At 37.7% G+C, this 22,794-nt stretch overlaps 1 protein-coding gene across 1 annotated transcript in view; it reads right to left on the bottom strand.

Annotated features, from left to right (window-relative positions):
- Positions 1-357: 357 nt before the first annotated feature.
- Positions 358-22,794, bottom strand: part of LOC123776188 (BCL-6 corepressor-like) — a 46,265-nt gene continuing 23,828 nt past the window's right edge. Inside the window, exons 8-11 of the mRNA XM_087859300.1 lie at positions 5,452-5,597; positions 2,717-2,794; positions 2,351-2,507; positions 358-649 (exon numbers count right to left, since the gene is read on the bottom strand). Of these exons, the coding sequence (XP_087715426.1) occupies positions 358-649; positions 2,351-2,507; positions 2,717-2,794; positions 5,452-5,597 (673 nt within the window). The remainder of the gene's footprint in view (positions 650-2,350; positions 2,508-2,716; positions 2,795-5,451; positions 5,598-22,794) is intronic.

Genomic DNA, 22,794 nt, shown 5'->3' with positions numbered 1-22,794 from the left:
TGACAGTTAACAGCTCTGCCATCAGGCATTTGTATGGAAAAAAAAAGTAACACTTGAGCCTCTCTTACCTAATTAACCCTCTCCTCTTAAAGAGAAGAAAAAGAAAGGAAAATATTCCAAGTGAAAACACACCTATTACAGAGCTGCCTCTGTACATTTAAAAGTAAAACACAGCAATTTCATAAAAACTAATGTAAAAGGCATCCTTCGAAATCTTCCCACTGGAGCCTTAGATAAAGCAGAGATATTTTCATAAGTAAGAATGTGCCTTTAAAAAAAGGGAAATAGTTGTATTTTGGCAAATATGCATAGAATTGACCCGACAACATGCTGTATACCCTGGGACTAGACTGCTCATCAGTGGTCCTTCTCCAACGCCATGTCCCTAGGATTTAACCATTCTACGGAGGAGCCGAGCAGAGTCTGAAGTTCAATTGTGAATTCAACCAAATCTACTAGTTCTTGGCTTTCAGGATTGAAGGCTTCCAGGTCTTTGGACCAAGAGTATAAGAAACTTGCTGAAACCTGCCTGTAAAACTCTGCCTCTGTAATTGTGATGATTTCTAAATTTGGAAAACTGCAGCGAAATATGCAGGATGACATTTTCAATTTCTTAAGCACATCTGAAAGCAAAAACCAGTTTCGTGCCCTACAAAACACAAAGGAAAGTGGTTCAAATTCCTGGCAAAATGTAAGTTGCTTTCAATAACTAATTGGTATCCGAATAAACCAGTGTACAGCTGTAACAAGAGCCAGTTCTTCCATTTCTGTCCCTGACCCCACCATTTCTTCCCATGACCACTCATGGACAATATTGTTCTTTCTAGGTGAACAAAAGTATCTTCCTGTAGTAGGAGTAATTCTGGACTCATCTGGTTTTAAGAGAACATCTAGAGAAGACCAACTAATTTTTATAAAGGAGGAGGAACATCAGAACAAGATCCATCACAATGCCACTTCAGTGTTCTCACTGCTGATAAAAACAGGCAAAGCCCTGCTTACTCAGCTCTGACCAGAATTCTAGTTAATAACTATCAATGTGTCGCATTGTAGTCACCAAGGGAAGTCTGTATCCCAACCAAAGAGGACTGATTACAAACTCCTTTATGATCTCTTCTCCCCCCACCCCTGACAGTAGGACATTTTAAATACAGAAGGCTATCTATTGTTTCTTTACTTTCACGTATCTCCACCCCCACCACTCATGTCTTTTGGGATTGATGTTTTTGAGAAGCAAACTGTCAAATTATTTATATATATTCCGTGATATACATACATCTATATATACACACACATTTATATACATATACATATATACATTTGCATACATAATGCACAGGCATACCTATATACATATATAAATATGCATACAAATATACACATACATATGTAAACATATATATACACATATACACGTGTATACGTCTATACATATATACACTTGCATACATATGAATGTACATGTATATACATGCATTCATATGTATACATATATGCATATATACATGTGCAACCATACATATTTACACTGCATATATATGTATGGACACATATGTATACACTTGCATAGATACGCATGCATGCATATATACATATGTACTCTTGCATACATATGTATGAATATACACATGCACGCATATGTATACATATATACACATACATAACATACACATGCAATATATACACACATACATATGCGTACATATATATATACATGTACGATTTCTATCATTAATAAAATTTATGGTTTAAAAAGTTTATGGTTTGTAACGGCACACAAATTTATAATTTGAGAAACTGAGAATGTTAATATTTACTAATCTCTTTTGTTAACACTCAGGAGAGCACAGGTCTGTTGATACATATATCCCAAGAGACTGGTCACCAGGGCCTGTTGGCTCCACACTGAATTTAAGCAAATCTTGTATACAAAGATTCCAGGAATGATGAATAATGATTTTCCTAATCATACATGAAAGGAGAGATTAACAACATAGTGCAGTACACTTCATGTGCCTGAGAAGGCACCTATAAGGGTATGTTGGGAAGCTTCTAGAATGTAATACTGAAGTACCCAAGGAACCAACTCTTCTATGGAGTCCAGTGAATGACAACTTTAATGCTTTGTGCTCTGGGGTCTTCTTAGTCTTGGTAGTATTCTGATAAGGGCAGTTTATATTGTTCTATGTATCTGATCCCCACTATGTATAACTAATCTTTTCCAGAAAAGATCAAGTGTGGTTCATGGACACTTAGAAGGTACTCACCCATGCTCCCCTGCTTCAAAGGGTTTTCGGGTCCAGCTACCCCAGGACTCAATACTTTTCAATCATATGATATAAATGCTTACCGCTGACAAACAGACACTTGGATGTTATAACATGGTAAGAGGGGGCTGTCTGAAAATTCAAATTCAAACACATCACTGTTAGCCTTATCTTCATCATACTGGTCCTCTGGTCCTGGCAGGTTTGCCAAAATGTTATGTCCAGCTTTATTATCTGGTTCTAATGGAAAGAAAAGACAAAAAAAGGAGTCAGTAGGTTCCATCAACATTTTAGGTCTCATTAATTAAATGATACTAAAGAAAAAGAGAACATTTCCTAATGACCTCTGCTTATGACACACACTACCCACCTACCCTTCATCCACATCAGGGAGAAATGTTATGGAATACATTCATTTCCCAGTAAACTGCGAAAACCATATTGCTTACCACACAGAGAGCTTCCATAGAACTCCCAAGGGGCAATAAACTCATCATCACTGGGACCCTGGAGGTCATTTACATAATCTGGAGAGGAAACAAAATAATAACATTTTAAAAAACTTAAAACAATTTCAGCAAAGTTGCAGGATACATAGTCAAAATAGAGAAATTGGTTGCTTTTCCATACACCAACAATCCTAAAAGAAAATAAAACAATAGCACAATGCATCAAAAAGAATCAGTACTCAGGAATAAAATTAAGCAAGGGGGCAAAACACTTGTATAGTAACAACTAGAAAACTTTGCTAAAAGAAATCTCAGAAAATACAGATACATGGAAAGATATCTATATTCCATGTGTGTGGATTAGGTGGTTTAATATTTAAAATTTGCATAACCAAAGCAACCTACAGATTGAATGCAATCTCTATCAAAACCCCAGTGACATTGTTTTGTTTGCAAAAATAGAAAAATCCATCTTAAAATTCATATGGAATCAAGGGATGCCAAATAGCCAAAATAATCTTCAAAGAAGACAAATACAGTTACTTCACGCTTCCTGATTTCAAAACATACTATAAAGCAAGAGTAATCAAGACAGCATTGCGTTGGCTTAAGGACAGATATACAGGCTAAGAGGACAGAACAGGGAGCCCCGAAATAAACACCCACATAAGCTGCCAAAAAGTCTTGACAAGGGTGGTAAGGACTATCTCTTTAAGAAATTCTGCTGGGGATGGTGGATATACACAGGGAAAAGAATGAGCCTGGATCCTTACCTGACATTGGTTGCACAAAATGACTCAAAATGTATTAAAGACCTAAACACGAGACATAAAACTATAAAAAACATTAGGGGAAAGATTCAGAAAATTGCATTCCAATAATTTCTTGGATATGACACTAAAAGCAGAGGCAACAAAATAAAAAGCAGGTAAATGTGACATTAAACTTAAAAACTGTGGTGCATCAAAGTAAACAACAGAGTGAAAAAGACCACCCCCAGAATGGGAGAAAATGTTTGGAAATCATGTCTTGGGTTAATAGCCACAATATATAAGGAGTTTTTAGAACTCAAAACCAAAACAAAACAGGGGCGCCTGGGTGGCACAGCGGTTGGGCGTCTGCCTTCGGCTCAGGGCATGATCCCGGCGTTATGGGATCGAGCCCCACATCAGGCTCCTCCGCTATGAGCCTGATTCTTCCTCTCCCACTCCCCCTGCTTGTGTTCCCTCTCTCGCTGGCTGTCTCTATCCTGTCGAATAAATAAATAAAATCTTTAAAAACAAACAAACAAACAAAAAACCCATGATCAAAACATGGGGAATAGACAACTCCCCAAAGACATTCCAGTGGTTAATAAGCACATAGAAAGACATTCAACATCATTCATCATGAGGGAAATGAGAATCAAAACTACAGTCAGATATCACTTATATCCATTAGGATGGCTACAATGAAAATAAACAGAAAACAACAGGTGTTGGCGAGGATGCGGAGAAAGGGGACCCTCTTACACTGCTAGTGGGAATGCAAGCTGGTGCAGCCACTGTGGAAAACAGTGGGTAGGGCCTTCAAAAAGTTAAAAGTATAGTTACCCTACAACCCAGCTATCCCAGTTCTGAAAACATATCTGAAAGAATTGAAAGCAGGATCTCAGGTGTTTGCACACCCATGTTCATTACAGCATTATTCACAATACTCAAGAGGAATAAACAGCTCGAATGCCCATCCTCAGATGAACGGATAAGCAGTTGTGGTACACACATAAATGCAATATCATTCAATATTTAAAAAAAAAAAAAGAGATTCTGACCCGTTGCAACATGGATGAATCTTGAAAACTCAATGCTTGGTGAAAGCCAATCACAAAAGGGCAAATATTATTTAAGATTCCTCTCATATGAGGTATCTAAACCAGTCATAATCACTGAAAAATAAAGAGATTATTGCTTACCAGAGTCTGGAGGGAAGGACAAGTGAAATTAGTGTTTAATGGGTCCGTTTTTCAAGATGAAGATGTTCTAGAGCTCTGTTACACAATATGGATATACTTAACACTACTGAGTTGTACACTTACAAATGTGTAAGATAGGGGGCACCTGGGTGGCTCAGTTGGTTAAGCATCTGCCTTTGGCTCAGGTCATGATCTCAAGGTAGTGGGATCAATCTCTCTTCTTTGACACTAAGATGTTTTTTTCTGCCACATGAGGCTAACTTAAGATAAATATTTATTACCATCTGAGTCAGTGGCAATCTTTGGCAGTAAGTGAATTATAAAGAATTTAACTCTACTTCATTCTTTGCATTCATGAAAAACTTGTGGTGTGTTTCAGGGATCCTATTGTGACTGTGGCTTAAATGATAGCTTATCTGCTAAAACCCATGGAATCACCCAAATAGTTTCCTAAATGGGACATCTGCATCTTCATTTTTACCCAGACTTGAAATGTAAAAATACTTCAGTTAAACATGCACATGTAGAATGTGTAAATATTTAGGAAATCTTCTTAAACATTAGTCCAAGTAGACCAAAGTAAATGCAGAATCAATGGCTAATCACCAAAATAATTAACTGAACTAAAGTGCTGTATTATACCAAACAAAAGGCAGCATTATTACTGTCCTAAAATCTAAAGCTTTTTAATTTCTGCCCAGTAAAATCCACCTTAGTTACCATTTGAGTTTTAATAAAGAACATTTCTTAAATTTTGTCATTCCCTTTTCCTGAAGTGACGTACCTGCCAGAAATATTTCCATAAGTTCACTGTGAGTCATTTGCATGATGGTTCTACCTGAGTATGTAGCCAAAGTGGGGTCGGCACCATAGGAGAGGAGCAATCGGACAATTTCCAAGTGGTCATTCTCAACTGCATCATGGAGCGGCCTAGGAGGAGATGTGCAGAGCAATTAAAGTGTGTACACATGTTTCTGAAGTTATTTCCTTTAACAATAGGCAAATCTATATTAATCCAAGACCCTAATTCAAGACAAAAGGGAAAACATTCAAGAACATCAAGCAGTGACAGGCTGTATAAAGATTAACTCACAGTGGGGAAAGATTCCATCATAATGGAAATGAAACCAATAGAATAAACCATTGCTATACAGCTTGTACAAATATCTTCTCCATTTGAGGGGGAAAAAAAGCAAAAATAAACTACTGGGACTTCCTAAGAATAAAAAGTGTCTGCACACTGAAGGAAAGTTTCCACAAGAAGATATTTGCAAATGACATTTCTGATACAGGACTAGTATCCAAAATACATAATGAACTTATCAAACTCAACACTCAAGAAACAAATAATCCAGTTTAAAAATGGGCAGAAGACATGAATAGACATTTCTCCACAGAAGACATGCAGATGACTAACACACACAGGCAAAACGCTCAACATCACTCATCATCAGGGGGTTGTTATCAAAACTCCACTGACACCACGTCACACATGTCAGAATGGCTAAAATTTACAACCCAAGCAACAACAGGTGTTGGCAAGGATGTGGAGGTGGGAAATGCAAACTGGTGCAGCCACACCAGAAAACAGTATGGAGGTTCCTCAGAAAGTTAAAACTAGAGCTGCCCTATGACCCAGCAATTGCACTACTAGGTATCTACCCAAAGAACCCAAAAATACAGATTCAAAGAGATACATGCACACCAATGTTTATAGCAGCATTACCAACAATAGCCAAGTTATGGCAAGAGACCAGACGTCCATCGACTGATGAGTGGCTAAAGAGGAAGTGGTATATAGATATGATGGAATATTACTCAGCCATGAAAAAGAATGAAATTTTACCACTTGTGACGACATGGATGGAGCTAGATAGTATTATGCTAAGAGAAACAAGTCAGTCAGAGAAAGACATACACCACATGAGTTCACTCATTTGTGGAATTTAAGAAACAAACGAGCAAAGGGAAAAAAGAGAGAGAGAGACAAACCAAGAAACAGACTCTTAACTCTAGAGAACACACTGATGTTTACCAGAGGCAAGGGGGGTCGGGGATGGGTGAGACAGGTGATGGGAATGAAGAGTGCACTTACCATGAAGAATACTGTGTAATGTGTGGAAGTGCTGAATCACTAAATTGTACATCTGAAACTAATAAAACACTGTATAGTTCAACTAACTGGAATTTAAATAAAAACATAAAAATGAACAAATACTCCACTTATTAAAGAACCAGGGTACAAGCATGAATGATTAGTGTAAACTCTCTTGAAGCTGGACTCCAGCACCTTAAAATAGATCAATGACCAACTATCTGACCCAGAAGCTCTGGAAAAGGAAGGAATGGGGCCTAAAGTTAACCTAGACTGAGACTCACTGTGGTGAGTTCCCATGAAGATACACAATCTTTCCCCTAATGTCCACTCAGGATGGAATGTTGCCTGCAGTCCCATCCTGGACAGTTTTGGAAATGTGAGAGACCAAATACATTTCAGTTTTGCTAATTTCAGAAAGGAAAGCCCTGACATTGCCTTCCAGTAGCTCCCATGCATAGAATCACAAAGATACTTTCCAGGTTCCTCAGTTCCTCTGACCAACAAATCATGTTCAAAGACAGGGTAGGGGCCAAGTCTGAAGGTGTGTGTTATGATAGCAGTTCCTACTCAAAACCAACAGTTGCCTTCTGTATTGTCAGTACTTTCCCACTCATATATTAAGCATGCTAACTTAAATAGATTACAGAATCCAGAGTCTTAACCAATGTTATGCATGTGAGCCCTGATATATTTTCAGATGCTTCTGAGCCACATGACCATTATACAACTGGCCAAGATTTCATGCTCTGGTTCTATTAGCCAATTGAGAGAAAGAGAAACACATGCAGAAGTAGGCAAAAGGAGGACTACAAATTGCCTCTAACTGTCCAAGAGGAGTACAAAACTTGAGGTTAGAGGAGAGGCAATGACAAGCATGAGGCTGGAATTGCTGAGAGTCCAGGAATAAAGTTAAGAGAAGGACTTATGGGACCAGCAAGAGCTTCATGGAACAGGAAGCTTTTTCTGTTGCATATAGTGGAAAAACAGCAAAACAATGGCCAACATAATATCCCACTAACTCCTCCCCCCATCTTAACTGTGTATTTTTTTTATTACTTTTGAGCACTAAGATAGCTTGGTCAAAAAATATTTTAATTTTTTATTTTATTTATTCATGAGAGACAGAGATAGAGAGAGAAGGAAGCAGAGGGAGAAGCAGGCTCCCCGCTGAATAGGAAGCCTAATGACAGACTCAATCCCAGGACCCTGAGATCACAAGCTGAACCAAAGGCAGATGCTTAAGTGACTTGCTTGGTTGAAACTTTTAAAAGAAAAAAAAAATTCGAAGACCAAAACACAGAAAACGGCTAAGGGTTTTAAAAGCTAACTGAATATTTTAAAAAAGAAAGAAAAAATAATAAAAGCAACAATAGTAACTTCATCGAGATAAAAATCTTCTGCACAGCAAAGTAAAGTCAACAGAACTAAGAGGCAGCCCACCGAATGGGAGAATATACTTGCAAATGACACTATAGATAAAAGACTGGTATCCAGCGCAACTAATGAATCATCGAACCTTGCATCAAAACCAGGGATGTACTGTATAGTGACTAACATAATGTAATAAAAACAATTGAAAAAAAAAAAGACTGGTATCCAAGATCTACAAAGAACTTCTCAAACTCAACACCCAAATAACAAACAATCCAGTCAACAAATGGGCAGAAGACATGAACAGACACTTTTCCAATGAAGACATACAAATGGCTAACAGACATATGAAAAAGCGTTCAAAATCATTAGCTACCAGGGAAATTCAAACCAAAACCACATTGAGATACTACCTTACTCCAGTTAGAATGGCAAAAATTAAGAAGGCAGGAAATAACAAATGTTGGAGAGGATGTGGAGAAAGGGGATCCCTGTTACACTGCTTGGTGAGAATGCAAATTGGTACAGCCACTTTGGAAAACAGTGTGGGGGTTCCTCAAAAAGTTAAAAATAGAGCAATGCACTACTAGGTATTTACCCCCAAAGATACAGACATAGTGAAAAGAAGGGGCAACTGCATCCCAATGTTCATAGCAGCATTGTCCACAACAGCCAAACTGTGGAAGAAGCCAAGATGCCTTTCAACAGATGACTGGATAAGCAAGATGTGGTTCATATACATAATGGAATATTACTCAGCCATCATAAAGGATGAATACCCACCATTTGCACTGACATGGATGGGACTGGAGAGGATTATGCTGAGTGAAATAAGTCAAGCAGAGAAAGACAATTATCATATGGTGTCACTCACCTGTGGAACATAAGGACTAGCGCAGAGGACCACAAGGCAAGGGGGGGAAAAGTGAATGGGAAGAAATCAGAGAGGGAGACAAAACACGAGAGACTCTGGGCTCCAGAAAACAAACTGAGGTTTACAGAAGGAAGGAGGGTGGAGGATGGGGTAACAAAGTGATGGGTAATAAGGAGGGCATGTGTGGTGTTGAGCACTGGGTGTTATACACAACTAATGATTCATTGAACACTACATCATAAACTAATGATGTACTGTATGTTGGCTAATTGAACATATTTTTTTTAAAAGAGGAAAAAAAATAAGAAAATCAGAGAGTAGGTATAGCCTAACATTGAAGCCTACCCAATTGTTCTATGAAAACACACAAACACACACCAACTTAGAAGACAGAAATATTCCTACAAGTCTCACTACCTATGGAGTTTACATTAAGCTGAAGAGTTAAAGGCTATAGCCATAACAATTTAGAATACTGGTTTGGAATGACAGGAAAAACAAAATGAGAGTGAAGAACCGCAAACGCATGAAGTCTTAGCAAATAATTTCTAAACTACTATTTAAGATGCATGGACTCTGGGGAGCGCCTGGGTGGCACAGTGTTAAGCATCTGCCTTCGGCTCAGGGCGTGATCCCGGTGTTATGGGATCGAGCCTCGCATCAGGCTCTTCTGCTGGGAGCCTGCTTCTTCCTCTCTCACTCCCCCTGCTTGTGTTCCCTCTCTCGCTGGCTGTCTCTCTCTCTGTCGAGTAAATAAATAAAATCTTAAAAAAAAAAAAGATGCATGGACTCTGGGAAACAAACTGAGGGCTTCAGAGGGGACGGAGGAGTGGGGGGTTGGGATAAGCCGGTGATGGGTATTAAGGAGGGCACGTATCGCGTGGAGCACTGGGTGTTGTACGTAAGTCATGAATCACGGAACTTTACATCAGAAACTAGGGATGTACTGTATGGTGAGTAACATAATATAATAAAAAATGTTACAAAAAAATAAAGAAGCCATCGAATAAAAAAAGATGCAAATACACATAACAAAATTAACCATCTAAAAACTTTGTAAGTGTTCAGTTCAGTGGCATCAAGTACATTCAGAATGTTCTGCAATCATCCCAATCATCCATCCACAGAAGTTCTTTCATCCTGCAAACTGAAATTCTGTATACCCATAGCCGCATTACTCCTCCCATCACCACTGGCAAGGACTATTGTACCTTCATATACAATTTGTCCTTCTGCAACTCGTTTATTTTACTGCGCACATTTTCAAGCATATTTACTTCAAGCACATGTTGTACCATGTGTCAGAATTTCTTTCCTTTTGAAGAATTAGTAGTATTCCATTCACAGGTGTATACCATATTTTGTTTATCCTTGATCCATCAACAGATATTTAGGTATTTTCTATTTCTTTTCCTTCTTTTTTTTTTTTTGGTGCAAAATGTGTGGTTTATTAAAGCATGGGGACAATGCTGAAATGAACATGGGGATGCAAACATCTCCTTAATATTGTTCTCAATTCACACACATCTAGAAGTAGGACTGCAGAATTATATGGCAAATCCATTTTTAATATTTTGAAGAACTACCCTACTGTTTTCCATAATAGCTACTCCATTCCACATTCCCACCAGTAGTACACAAGGTTCTAATTTCTTCATACTGTTGTCAATGCTTTTTATTTTCTAGGTTACTTTTAATAGCAGGGTCATGGGGTTTTACTATAGTTTCGATTTGCATTTCCTTAATAATTAGTGACTTTGAGCTCTTTTCATGTACTTTTTGGCCATTTGCGTATCTTTTTTTTTCTTTTTTTTACATCAGTGTCTACGTTCTTTACACATTTTATGATTGGGTTGTATTTTTGTTATTGAGTTGTAGGAGTTTCCTATATATTCCACATGCTAATTCCTTATTAGATATACAATTTGCAAATAATTTCTCTCATTCTTGTCACACTTGACTCTGTCCTTTGATGAATGAAAACTGATGTAGTCCCTTTCACCTATTTTTTCTTTTATTGTCAGTGCTTTTGATGGAATATCCAAGAAATTGATACCAAATCAAATGTCACACAGGTTCACCCTATGTTTTCTTCTAGTTTCATAGATTTAGGCCTTACATTTAGGTATTTAATCCATCATAAATTAAATCTTTTATGATGGTATAAGGTAAAGGGCCCAAGTTCATTCTTTTGTATGTGGATGTGCAGCTTTCCTAACACTTGTGGTTGAGGAGATGTATATGCCCATGAATGGTCTGAGAACATGTGTAGAAGATCATTTGACCACATATACAATGGTCTATTTCTGGGGTGTCTCTTCTATTCCATTGTACAATACATCTGCCTTTATACTAGCAAAACACTGCTTTGCTTACAGTAGCTTTGTGACAAATTTTCAAATCAGGAAAAATCAAGACAAGAGACTTTGTTCTTTATCACATGGTTTTCGTTATTTGAGGTCCCTTGAGATTCCATATGAACTTTAGGATGGATTTTTCTACTTATCTGTAAATGTTGAGATTTTGATAAAGACTTTATTAAAACCACACAGCTGAGTGACCTCAACAAGATAGAGGAACTGGAATCCTCAGGCTCTCATTGCCTCATGGAGACAGTGACTTAACATTGTATGGAATAAACTGGCCTTATGAGAACTCCAGGAGACAGTTCAGAGGTTGCAGCAATGAAGCTAAGTGTAGTCAAAAAGAGCTGCAATGAAACGGCTAAGAAAATGTGTTGAATTTACATGTGACAGCACCCTCACTCAGCACAATGGGAGTATAGTCAGGAAAAAAAAATCCCAGCTTCTCCCTGGATAAGGAAAGACACGAGTGGAATGTATGTCAAATGTTCTAGGTTTGCAGGGGAGCTATACTGAAGAACTGTTTTCTGTGTGGCTAACTCAGAGCTCTGAACTGAATGGGGCATTCTTTGGATGCTGTATTAGTTATTCAGCCTACCTGAACTGAATAAAGCAGACTGGAATGCTTAAATTGTATTTCTTACAGGCTGGAAAGTACCAGTCAGGATCCTGGCTGATCTGTTTCTGGCGAGGACACTCTTCCTGACTTGGGAGATGGCCAACTTCTTACTGTGTTTTCATGTGATGGAGAGAAAGAAAGAGTCTTTTTTTTTTCCTTTATAAGGCCTCAGTCCTACTGGATTAGAACCATGCCTTTTACGACATCATTTGACATCAGTTACCTCCTAATGGCTTAATCTCCAGGTACAGTCACATTAGGACTTAGGGCTTCAAAATATGACTTTCGGATAGACACAATTCATATCAGAGCCCATACTTTGGAACTGGTAACAAGAAAGCACCTCTTGATAGAGACCAGAGAGCCTGCTTTACCACAGATAGTGAGAGCAAAAGATTATTGGGTCTTGAGAACAGAGGCATCTTCCACTGGGAAACTCCATATACAGTTCAAGAGAACACTTACTCTCAGAAAAGTCTGATAGGGTCCCAGATGCTCTACTTGAGCTGACTGGTGAAGATCTTTCCTTGTATGAAACCAATCTGAAAAGACTGAGAAAGACGGCTGTTTTTTTTTCCAAGTGCCATCAAAAGATCACGAAGAACACGTACACACAAATGGGAAAACATGGCTCACTCAAAAGAATAAAATAATCTCCAGGAAATGGCCCTAAAGAAAAGGCTTAAGAAATTCCTGACAAAGAATTCAAAATACCCATCCCAAAGGTGAACAATCAGCCAAAAGAGAAGGCAGATAATAGAATGAAATCAGGAATGATGCACATGCAAAATGAGAACATAGCAACAAAGAGAAACTATAAAATAAGAACTAAGCAGAAGCATGGACATGAAAAATATAATAACTGAAAAATTCACTAGAAAAAGGCAGGAGAAAGAATCAATGAACACAAAGACAAGCTATTTACATTCTTAAGTCAAAGAAGCAACAGAAATAGTAAGAAAAGTGAACAGAACCTAAGGGATTTACAGGACACCATCAAAGTAATATAAACATTATGGGAGTCCATTGGGATCATTCAACACAACCAGGAGGACTTATGTAGGGGATGCAAGGATGGTTTAAAATTTCAAATCAATCAGTCATCAATGTGGATACACCACATGAGCAAAATGAAGGATGAAAATCAGATCATCCACCTCAAACATCCATTCATGATAAAAACTCTCAACCTCCTGTAGCAAGGAAAACAGAACAAACCTATCAAACCATTGGAAACTACAGCAAAACAAAAAAGCTTGCACATAGAAGGAAACCATAAACAAAACAGAAAGTCAGCCCACTGAATGGAAGAAGATAGATGCAGATGATGCATCCAATAAGGGATTAATACTCAAAATACACGAAGAACTTACATAGTTCAACATAAAGAAGACTAATAATTTGATTGAAAGAAGGACACAGGATCTGAATAGACATTTTTCAAAAGAAGACATCCCAGTGGCCAACAGACACATGAAAACATGCTCAACATCTCTCACCACCAGGGAAATGCAAGTAAATCAACACTACCATGAGATATCACATTACACCTGTCAGAATGGCTAAAATCAACAACACAAGAAATGAAGCGTTAGCCAGGCTATAGAGAAAAACGAACCACTTTCGGTGGGAATGCAGATTAGTACCGCCAGCTAAGGAATTCAAATGAGTTATTTAAGTAAACTGATAGGCTACAAAACACCACAGCAAGACAATTCATTGACATCAACAACAACAAAAAATGCATAATGCAAATGTGACATTAACAGAAACAGAAATCATAAAAAAGGAAGCATACAAATTCTGGACATGAAGAACTCGGTAACTGAAATAGAGAATGCAACAGAAAGCATCAACATCAGAATAGACTTGTGTACTACAAAAGAATCAGTAAAATAGGAGAGGAACTCTGAAATAACCCAGTATGAAGAGATAAACAGTGTAAAGGAAGCCTACTAGATCTATGGACACCACTGAAAAGCCACAATATCCAAATCCCTAGAAATCTGAAAGGGGAGGAGGGGGAGAAGCAGCAGAAAGTTTATTTAAAGAAATAGTGGGTGAGAACTTTCCCAGCCTGGGGAGAGATCTGAAATCCAAATTCATGAAGATATACACTATGCCATTTCTACAGTTCAAATGATCTTTTCCAGGACACTTTATAATAAAACTCTCAAAAATCAAAGACAAAGAAAGATCCTAAAGGCAGCAAGAGAAAATGAGATTGTAATATATGCAGAAATGATTTGACTATCAGCGGATTTCTCAGTACAAACCTTAGTAAGCCAGGAAAAAGCGGGATGATATACTCAAAGTGCTAAAAGAAAAAATACTGCCAACCATAAATACTCTATCTATCAAAATTATCCTTTAGAATTAAAGGATAAATACTTTCCCATATAGAACTAGGAGAATGGTATAAAACCAGAAGTCAGGAATCATAATGATGATTGGACCTGTCTTACAAGAAGTGGAAAGGAGTTTTTCAACCTGAAATCAAAGGCCACCAAACTAGTAACAAAAACTTACAAAAATATATAACACATTGGTAAAGGCTAATACTTAGTCCAATTGAGAAACTCTAATACTGTATATGAGGTGCATTACCTACTTAAATATACTAAAAAAAGGTTAATGCTATCAAAAATAACTGAAGCTAGTATAATTTGTTAACAAATATACAATATGAGAAAGGCAAACTCCAACACTAACTGCAGGATAGGGGCAACAAAAGGACAAGGTTTTTGTATGTCACAAACCATATACATACATATTATGTTGTTGTCAGTGTAAAGAAGACTGTTACAACTCTAAGATATTTTATGCAGGTCTCATGGTAACTGCAAAGCAAAATCTTACTGATACATAAAAGAGGTCATAACATGCCACCACAGAAAATCACCAATTTACAAAACACACACACACACACACACACAACAAAACAACAACAACAACGACAAAAACAACAACAACAAACCACAACAACACCACACATGCTAAGAGAATAAAAAAAGAACAGGAAGTTCCAAACACCCCAAACCAATAAATGGCAATAGTAAGGCATTATGTATCAATAATAAAGGTATTTGAATTGAATTATCCAATACAAAATGACTGGATGCATTAAATACATGCTGCTAGCAAAAGACTCTTCAGTTCTAAGCACAACAGAGGCTCAAGATGAAAGAATTGAAAAAACACATTCCATGCAATTGGAAACCAAAAGAGATTAGGTACAGCTACGCTTGTATCAGACAAAACAGACTCTTTAAGCCAATAGCTAAGCTGTGACAAAGGAGGTCATTATATAATGATGAGGAGGTTAACTTATCAAGAAGACATAACCATGGTAAATACATATGCACCCAACATTGGAGGAACTAAATAAATGTTAGGCAAATACTAACGGATCTGAAAGGCAAGCAAGGGACTTCAATAGTCCACATTTAGCAATGCCAGGGCATTCAGACAGAAAATCATCAAACAATGTTGGACTTGAGCGATGTTTTAGACAAAGGAGACCTAATGTATGTAAGAATAGACACATTTAGAAAATTCCATCCCAAAGCAGCAGAATATGATCATCTCGAGTGCACATGGAACATTGTGCAGGACAGATCAGATAACAGGACAGAAAACACATCTTACCAAATTTAAAAAGACTCTTATCATGCAAATAGCTTTTCTGACTACAACGGTATGAAACCATAAATCAGGAATAAAAGGAAAACTGGAAAGCCTATAAATATATGGACTTTAGTAATATACTCATGAATCGCTAATGGTTCAGGAAGAAATCAAAAGGAAAACAAAAAACTATGGAACAAATGAGCATGAAAAAAAATACACACACAAAACAAAACACCAAAGGCTAAGGTAGGATGCAAAAGCAATTCTAAAAGGGAGCTTAATAGGCATAAATGAATGCACAAACATGTAAAACTACTGATAAAATCTAACATTACATTTCAAGGAACAAGAATAAGAGGAAGAACTAAGACACAATTACCAGAAAGAGGGAAATAACAAAATATCAGAGAAAAAAATAAATGAAATAGAGACTAGGAAAACCCAACTAAAAAGACAGGCTAACTGAATTTAAATTTAAAAAGAGATGTCAAAGAAAGGGGGGGTACTCAGAAGGGGGAATGAACCATGAGAGCCTATGGACTCTGGGATACAAACTGAGGGCTTCAGAGGGAAGGGGGGTGGGGGAATGGGATACGCTGTTGATGGGTAGTAAGGAGGGCACGTATTGCATGGTGCACTGGGTGTTATACGCAACTAATGAATAATGTATAGTGATATACATTACTGTGATATACAAATATATATATATATAGTGATATACAAATAATGAATAAAGTAATGAATAATGTAAAGCGAACTTTACAACAAAAACTAAGGATATACTGTACGGTGACTAACATAACATAATAAAAATTATTATTAAAAATAAATTTAAAAAGAAAGAAAAAAGAAAAGATCAACAAAACAAGGATCACAATTTTGAATACACAAAATTTTAGCTACATTAAGAAAAAGAAAGAATACTAAGTAAAAAAAAAATCAGAAATGAAGGAGGAAACATTACAATAGATACCCCAGAAATAGGATCATAAGAAACTACTGTACTCAATTATATACAAGAAAATCAGATAACCCAGGACAAATGGAAACCCAGAAAGAAATCCTGGAAACATAAAACTACCAAGACTGACTCAGAGGAAAACAGAAAGTATGAACAGACCAATAACAAATAAGATTTATTCAGCAATCAAACACCTTCCATGTGGCAGAGAGGAAGATGGAAATAGAGTAGGAGGACCCTAAGCTCACCTAGTCCCAGGAACAAAACCAGATAACTATAAAATCATCTAAATACCCAGAATTCAACCTGAAGATGAGAGAGCAAACTCTATAACTGAAGGGAGAGAAGAAGCCACATGAAGGTAAGTAGAAGGTGCAGAGACACGGTTTACGGCAGAAACAGATTGCAGGTGCTTGGAAGGAAGGAAGCCATGGTCACAGACAAGGGTGAGAGAGAGAAGAGCACACCAGGGAGAATACACAAAGAGAACACTTCCCCAAAGTTCCTGGCCAGGAGAACAAGGAGAACTGGATTTCTTGAGTTCTTGCAACCAACAGGGCTTAAAAGCCTGCACTTTTAAAAGTCAGTGGACTTGGCTGGGATAGAGCCCTGAAGGTGCTGTGCTGCTCTTCAAAAGAAGGCAGGCAAACAACCTGGGGACAGACAGCACGGAAACAGCCACCTGAAGGACACATGGGGGCACACAATGAGGAGATTATTCACTACTGTAAGAGAGCGTTCACCGAGTAGTGTTCACAGAGATGACTCTCCAGGAAGAAAGGAGCTGGCAGGTGCCATCTCCCTTCCCCAACCCTCAGCATAAACATGGAGCTACCTGTGGGCGGCAGCACAGCACCCACACTGGCTGCCTAACCTGCTTACACCAAGCCCCACACCATGTGCTCTGGCAGTCCTGCCCTTCCTCTCAGTGAAGCTTGCCTCAGTCCCAACATGGTGGGCCCCTCCCCCAAAGACCAGCACAAACCCCTGCCCATACCTCGTCTCCCAGCCAGAGAGATGTGCAGGGCTTCAGTTCTGGTGGAGGTGGTGGCAGGTCTCATTTTCACAAGCAGAGCAGAGCCCACCAAGTTAAAACTCATCACATTCAGGCCAGGGACCAATGACTGCCCACGGCAGGCAAGGAGAGCTTCTGCAGACAAGTGGTGTGAAGGACAGAGCAGCCAAAACACAGCAGCAGAGTGCACGCAGCACACAGCAGGGACACTCCCTGAAGTGACAGGCCCCGGACACTACCTTGTCTTAATAAAGCCATTACTCTCAGGACCAAAAGACACAAAAGGCTTTTCTAATACAGAGAAGAAGAGAGAGACATAGACAAAATTCCAAGACTGAGGAACTCATCCCACATGAAAGAATAAGGTATGGCCATGTTCAGGTAAGTAAGTAAAGCAAATCTGCATGACCTGCCTGATGTAGAACTTAAAGCAACAATCATAGCATACTTGCTGGGCTTGAGAAAGGAAAAGAAGACATCAGGGAGACCCTTGTCACAGAGATAGGAGAATGAAAAAAAAAAAAAAACAAGCAATCAGAAATTTTTAAAAATGCAATAAATGAGATTAAAAACAGACTTGATGCAATGAACAGCATGCTGAAGAAAAAAAGGAAAAAATTAGTGACCTCAAAGACAAAATGATGTAAAATAATGAACTGAACAAAAGAGAGAAAGAAAAATTATGCAACAAGAGAACAGACTTAGGGAACTCAGTGATTCCATCAAATGTAATAACATCTATATCAAAGGAGTCCCCAGAGAAGAAGAGAAAAGTAGGCAGGAAATTTGTTTGGGGAAATCATACCTGCACATGTCCCTAATGTGGGCAAGGAAACACACATCCAGATCCAGGTGGCACAGAGGACTCCAATCAAAATCAACAAAAGCAGACCAACACCAAGGCAATTGTAATAATATTTGGAAAATACAGTGATAGGGAAAAATTCCTAAAAGCTATAAGACAGAAGAGTTCCCTAACTGATAAGGGAAGACCTATATAGGGTTAGCAGATATGTCAACAGAAACTTGGCAGACCAGGAGCCAGTGGCATGAGATAGTCAATATGGAATGGAAAAAAACTGCAGCCAAGAATGTTCTACCCAGCAAAGCTGTCATTCAGATTAGGGAGAGACACAGTTTCCCAGACAAACAAAAATTGAAAGAATTTGTGAGATAGTCAATATGGAATGGAAAAAATCTGCAGCCAAGAATGTTCTACCCAGCAAAGCTGTCATTCAGATTAGAGAGAGACATAGTTTCCCAGACAAACAAAAATTGAAAGAATTTGTGAACACCGAACCAGCCCTGCAAGAAATATGAAAGGGGACTTTTTGAGTGGAATGGAGAAACCAAAAGTGACAAAGACTACAAGGGAACAGAGAAAATCTCCAGACACAATGACAAAACAAGTAATAAAATGGCACTAAATACATATCTATCATTAATTATTCTGAATGTAATTGAACTAAACGCTCCAATCAAAAGACACAGCATACCAGAATGGGTAAAAAAACAAGCAAACAAATAAGAACCATCTACATTATGCCTACAAGAGAATCATTTTAGACCTAAAGACACCTGCAGATTGAAAGGGAGGCGATGGAGAAACATCTATCATGGTAATGGACATCAAAAGAAAGCTGGAGTAGAACCACTTATATCAGACAAAATAAACTTTAAAACAAAGACTATAACAACAGACAAAGAAAGACACTACATAATAATAAAAAGGACAATCCAACAAGAGGATTCAACAATTATAAATGTTTATGCACCCAATATATGTTCAAGCAAATAAATAAAGCAGTTAATAGCAAACATAAAGGAACCAATTGATAATAATACAACAACAGCAGGGAAGTTTAACACTCTACTTACAACAATGGATAGTAAATCCCCCACATCAGGCTCCTCTGCTGGGAGCCTGCTTCTTCCTCTCCCACTCTCCCTGCTGGTGTTCCCTCTCTCGCTGGCTGTCTCTCTGTCACATAAATAAATAAAATCTTTAAAAGAAGAAGAAGAAGATTGATATCATACCATGCATATTTTCAGACCACAACACTATGGAACTTGACATCAACCACAAGAAGAAAGTTAGGGAAGACCACAAATATACCAAGGTTAAAAAACAAACTACTGAAGAATGAATGGGTTAACCAGGAATTGAGAGAAGAAATTGACAAATACAAGGAAAACAAATGAAAATGAAAAGCCCAAAACCTTTGGGATAGTAAAGGTGGTACTAAGAGGGAAGTATATCAAACTAATGAGCCTCCTTCAAGAAGCAAGAAAAATCTCAAATAACCAACCTAACCTCACCTAAAGGAGCTAGGAAAAGAACAAGCAAAATGTAAAGCCAGCAGAAGGACAGAAATAATAAAGATGAGAGCAGAAATAAATGATATAGAAACAAAAGAAGACAACAGAACAGATCAATAATACTAGTAGCTGGTTCTTTGGATAAAATCAATAAACCACATAAGCCTCTAGCCAGACCTGAAAAAAAGAAAAGAGAAAGGACCCAAATAAATAAAATCACAAACAGGAGGGGAGAAATAACAACCAAAGCCACAAAAATACAAAAAAAAATTATAAGAGAATGTTATGAAAACTATATGCCAACAAATTTGACAATCTGGAAGTACCTAAATTCCCAGAATCGTACAAACTACCAACACTGAAACAGGAAGAAACAGAAAACCTGAACAGACCAATAACAAACAAAGAAATAGTCAGTAATCAAAAAACTCATAACAAACAAAGCCAGGAAATGATGGCTTCACTGCTGAATTCTATCACACATTTAAAGAAGAGTTAATACCTATTCTTCCAAAGCTATTCCATAAGACAGAAATGGAAGGAAAACATCAAATTCATTCAATGATCAATATAGTATTTTACTGGGGGTGCCTGGGTGGCTCAGTTGGTTAAAAGCCTGTCTTCAGCTTGGGTCATGATCTCAGAGTCCTGGGATTGAGCCCCGCATCCAGCTCCCTGCTCAGGGGGGAGCCTGCTTCTCCCTCATTCCATACCGTCCTCCCACTCATGTGTGCTCTTCTTTCAAATAAATAAAATCTTAAAAAAAATACACCCATATGTTACTGACACAAAAACAGATATATAGATCAGTGGAACAGAATAGAGAACCAGGAAATGCATCCTCAACTCTATGGTCAACTAGTCTTCAAGAAGGCAGGAAAGGATACTCAATGGAAAAAAGACAGTCTCTTCAATAAGTGGTGCTGGGAAAACTGCACAGCCACATACAGTAGAATGAAACAGGACCACTTTCTTACACCATACACAAACGCAAACTCAAAATGGATGAGAGATCTAAATGTAAGACAGGAATCCATCAAAATCCTAGAGGAGAACTCAGTCAGTAACCTTTGACCTTGGCTGTAGCAATTTGTTACTAGACACATCCCAGAGGCAAGGGAAACAAAGGCAAAAATGAACTATGCTAAATAAATATAAACTAAATAGGCTAAAAATAACCTTATGCACAGCAAAGGAAACAATCAATAAAAAAAACCATCTACTGAATGGAGAAGATATTTGCAAATGATATGTTCAATGAGGGGTTAATATCCAAAATATACAAAAAAACTAATAATTCCACACCAAGAAAAAAAATAACCCATTATAAATGGGCAGAAGACATGAATACAGAGTTTTGAAAGAAGACATCCAAATGGCCAACGGACACATGAAAAGATGCTCAACATCACTCATCATCAGGGAAATAGAAATGAAAACCAGAATGAGGTATCACATCACACCTGTCAGGATGGTTCAAATTAACAACACAGGACATAATACGCTTTGGTGAAGAAGTGGAGAAAGGGGAACCCTCCTGCCCTGTTGGTGGGAATGCAGGCTGGTACAGCCATTGTGGAGAACAACATGGGCGTTCCTCCAAAAGTTAAAAATCAATTACCATATGATCCAGAAATTGCACTACTGTGTATTTACCAAAAGAAAATGAAAAGATATTTGAAAAGATATATGCACCCCTATGTTTACTGCAGCACTTTTTTACAATAGGCAAGATATGGGAACTGAAGTTTCCAGCCATAGGTGGATGAATGTACACACACACACACACACACACACACACACACACACATCCGCTGGAATAATACTCAGCCTTGAAAGAGACTGGGATTGTGCCATTTGCAACCAGATGGATGGACCTACAGGGTATCTTGCTAAGTGAATAAGTCAGTCAGAAAAAGACAAATATCATATATGTAATCTAAAATAAAACAAAGCAATAAACAAAAAGAAAACAAATGAAAAAATAAACAAAAAGCAGAATTAGAACTACTAGCACAGAGAACAAATTGATGGCTGCCAGAGGGGAGTGGGAAGATGGGAAAAAGGGGGAAGGGGAGTGGGAGATGACAGCATTTCAGTTATGGAGTGAATAAGTGTCGAGTGAAAGGCACAGTCTGTGATGTGGTAATAGGGATGTTATGAGACAGGTGGTAGCTACACTTGTAGGGAGCATAACATAATGTTTAAACTTGTCCAATCACCATGTTATACACCTGAAACTAATGTAACAACTATGTCAATTACACCCAAAATTTTTAAAAAAGGTACAAATAAATAAATGTGTTAGTCTCCAAACAGAGGCTGCTGTTAGTATAACAACTGAAGAAAAATGTAGCAAAGAATCAATGAAGTTACCATTGTTCATGAAATTATCACATTTTATTAAGACTCTCTACCTGTAGCTTCTTTTGTATTTACTTACGTGAACATGCATATGGACACCGTTTTCACATATTATCATCTCCATCATTATATGGGATAACAAAGGCTATTAGAAAAAGTTTTATTTACTACAGAAATCACATTATGTACCTTCCCCAATAATGGAATGAAACTAAAATCAAGAGTGGAAGGAAAAATGGAAAATTCACAAGTACATGGAAATTGAAACCAAATTTTAAACAATGAATGTATCAAGGAAGCAAACACAGTGGAAACTAAGAAAAAATAGCTCAATACAAATGAAAATGAAAATACAACTGTGAAACTTATAGGATTCATTGAGACCAAATACTAAGAGGTAAGTAATGGCGGTCAACACACTTGAAAAATCAAAAGATCTCAAACCGACAACAATTTTCTTTTTTATAAACACTATGTATATAATTTTAATAGCCTTGCCTTATCATCACTCTA

Source organism: Ursus americanus, chromosome 37 (genome assembly GCF_024610735.1).
Source record: "Ursus americanus isolate L20-20 chromosome 37, mUrsAme1.1.p, whole genome shotgun sequence".
Taxonomy (NCBI): Eukaryota; Metazoa; Chordata; class Mammalia; order Carnivora; family Ursidae; genus Ursus; species Ursus americanus.
This window is presented reverse-complemented; position numbering and strand designations above follow the sequence as displayed.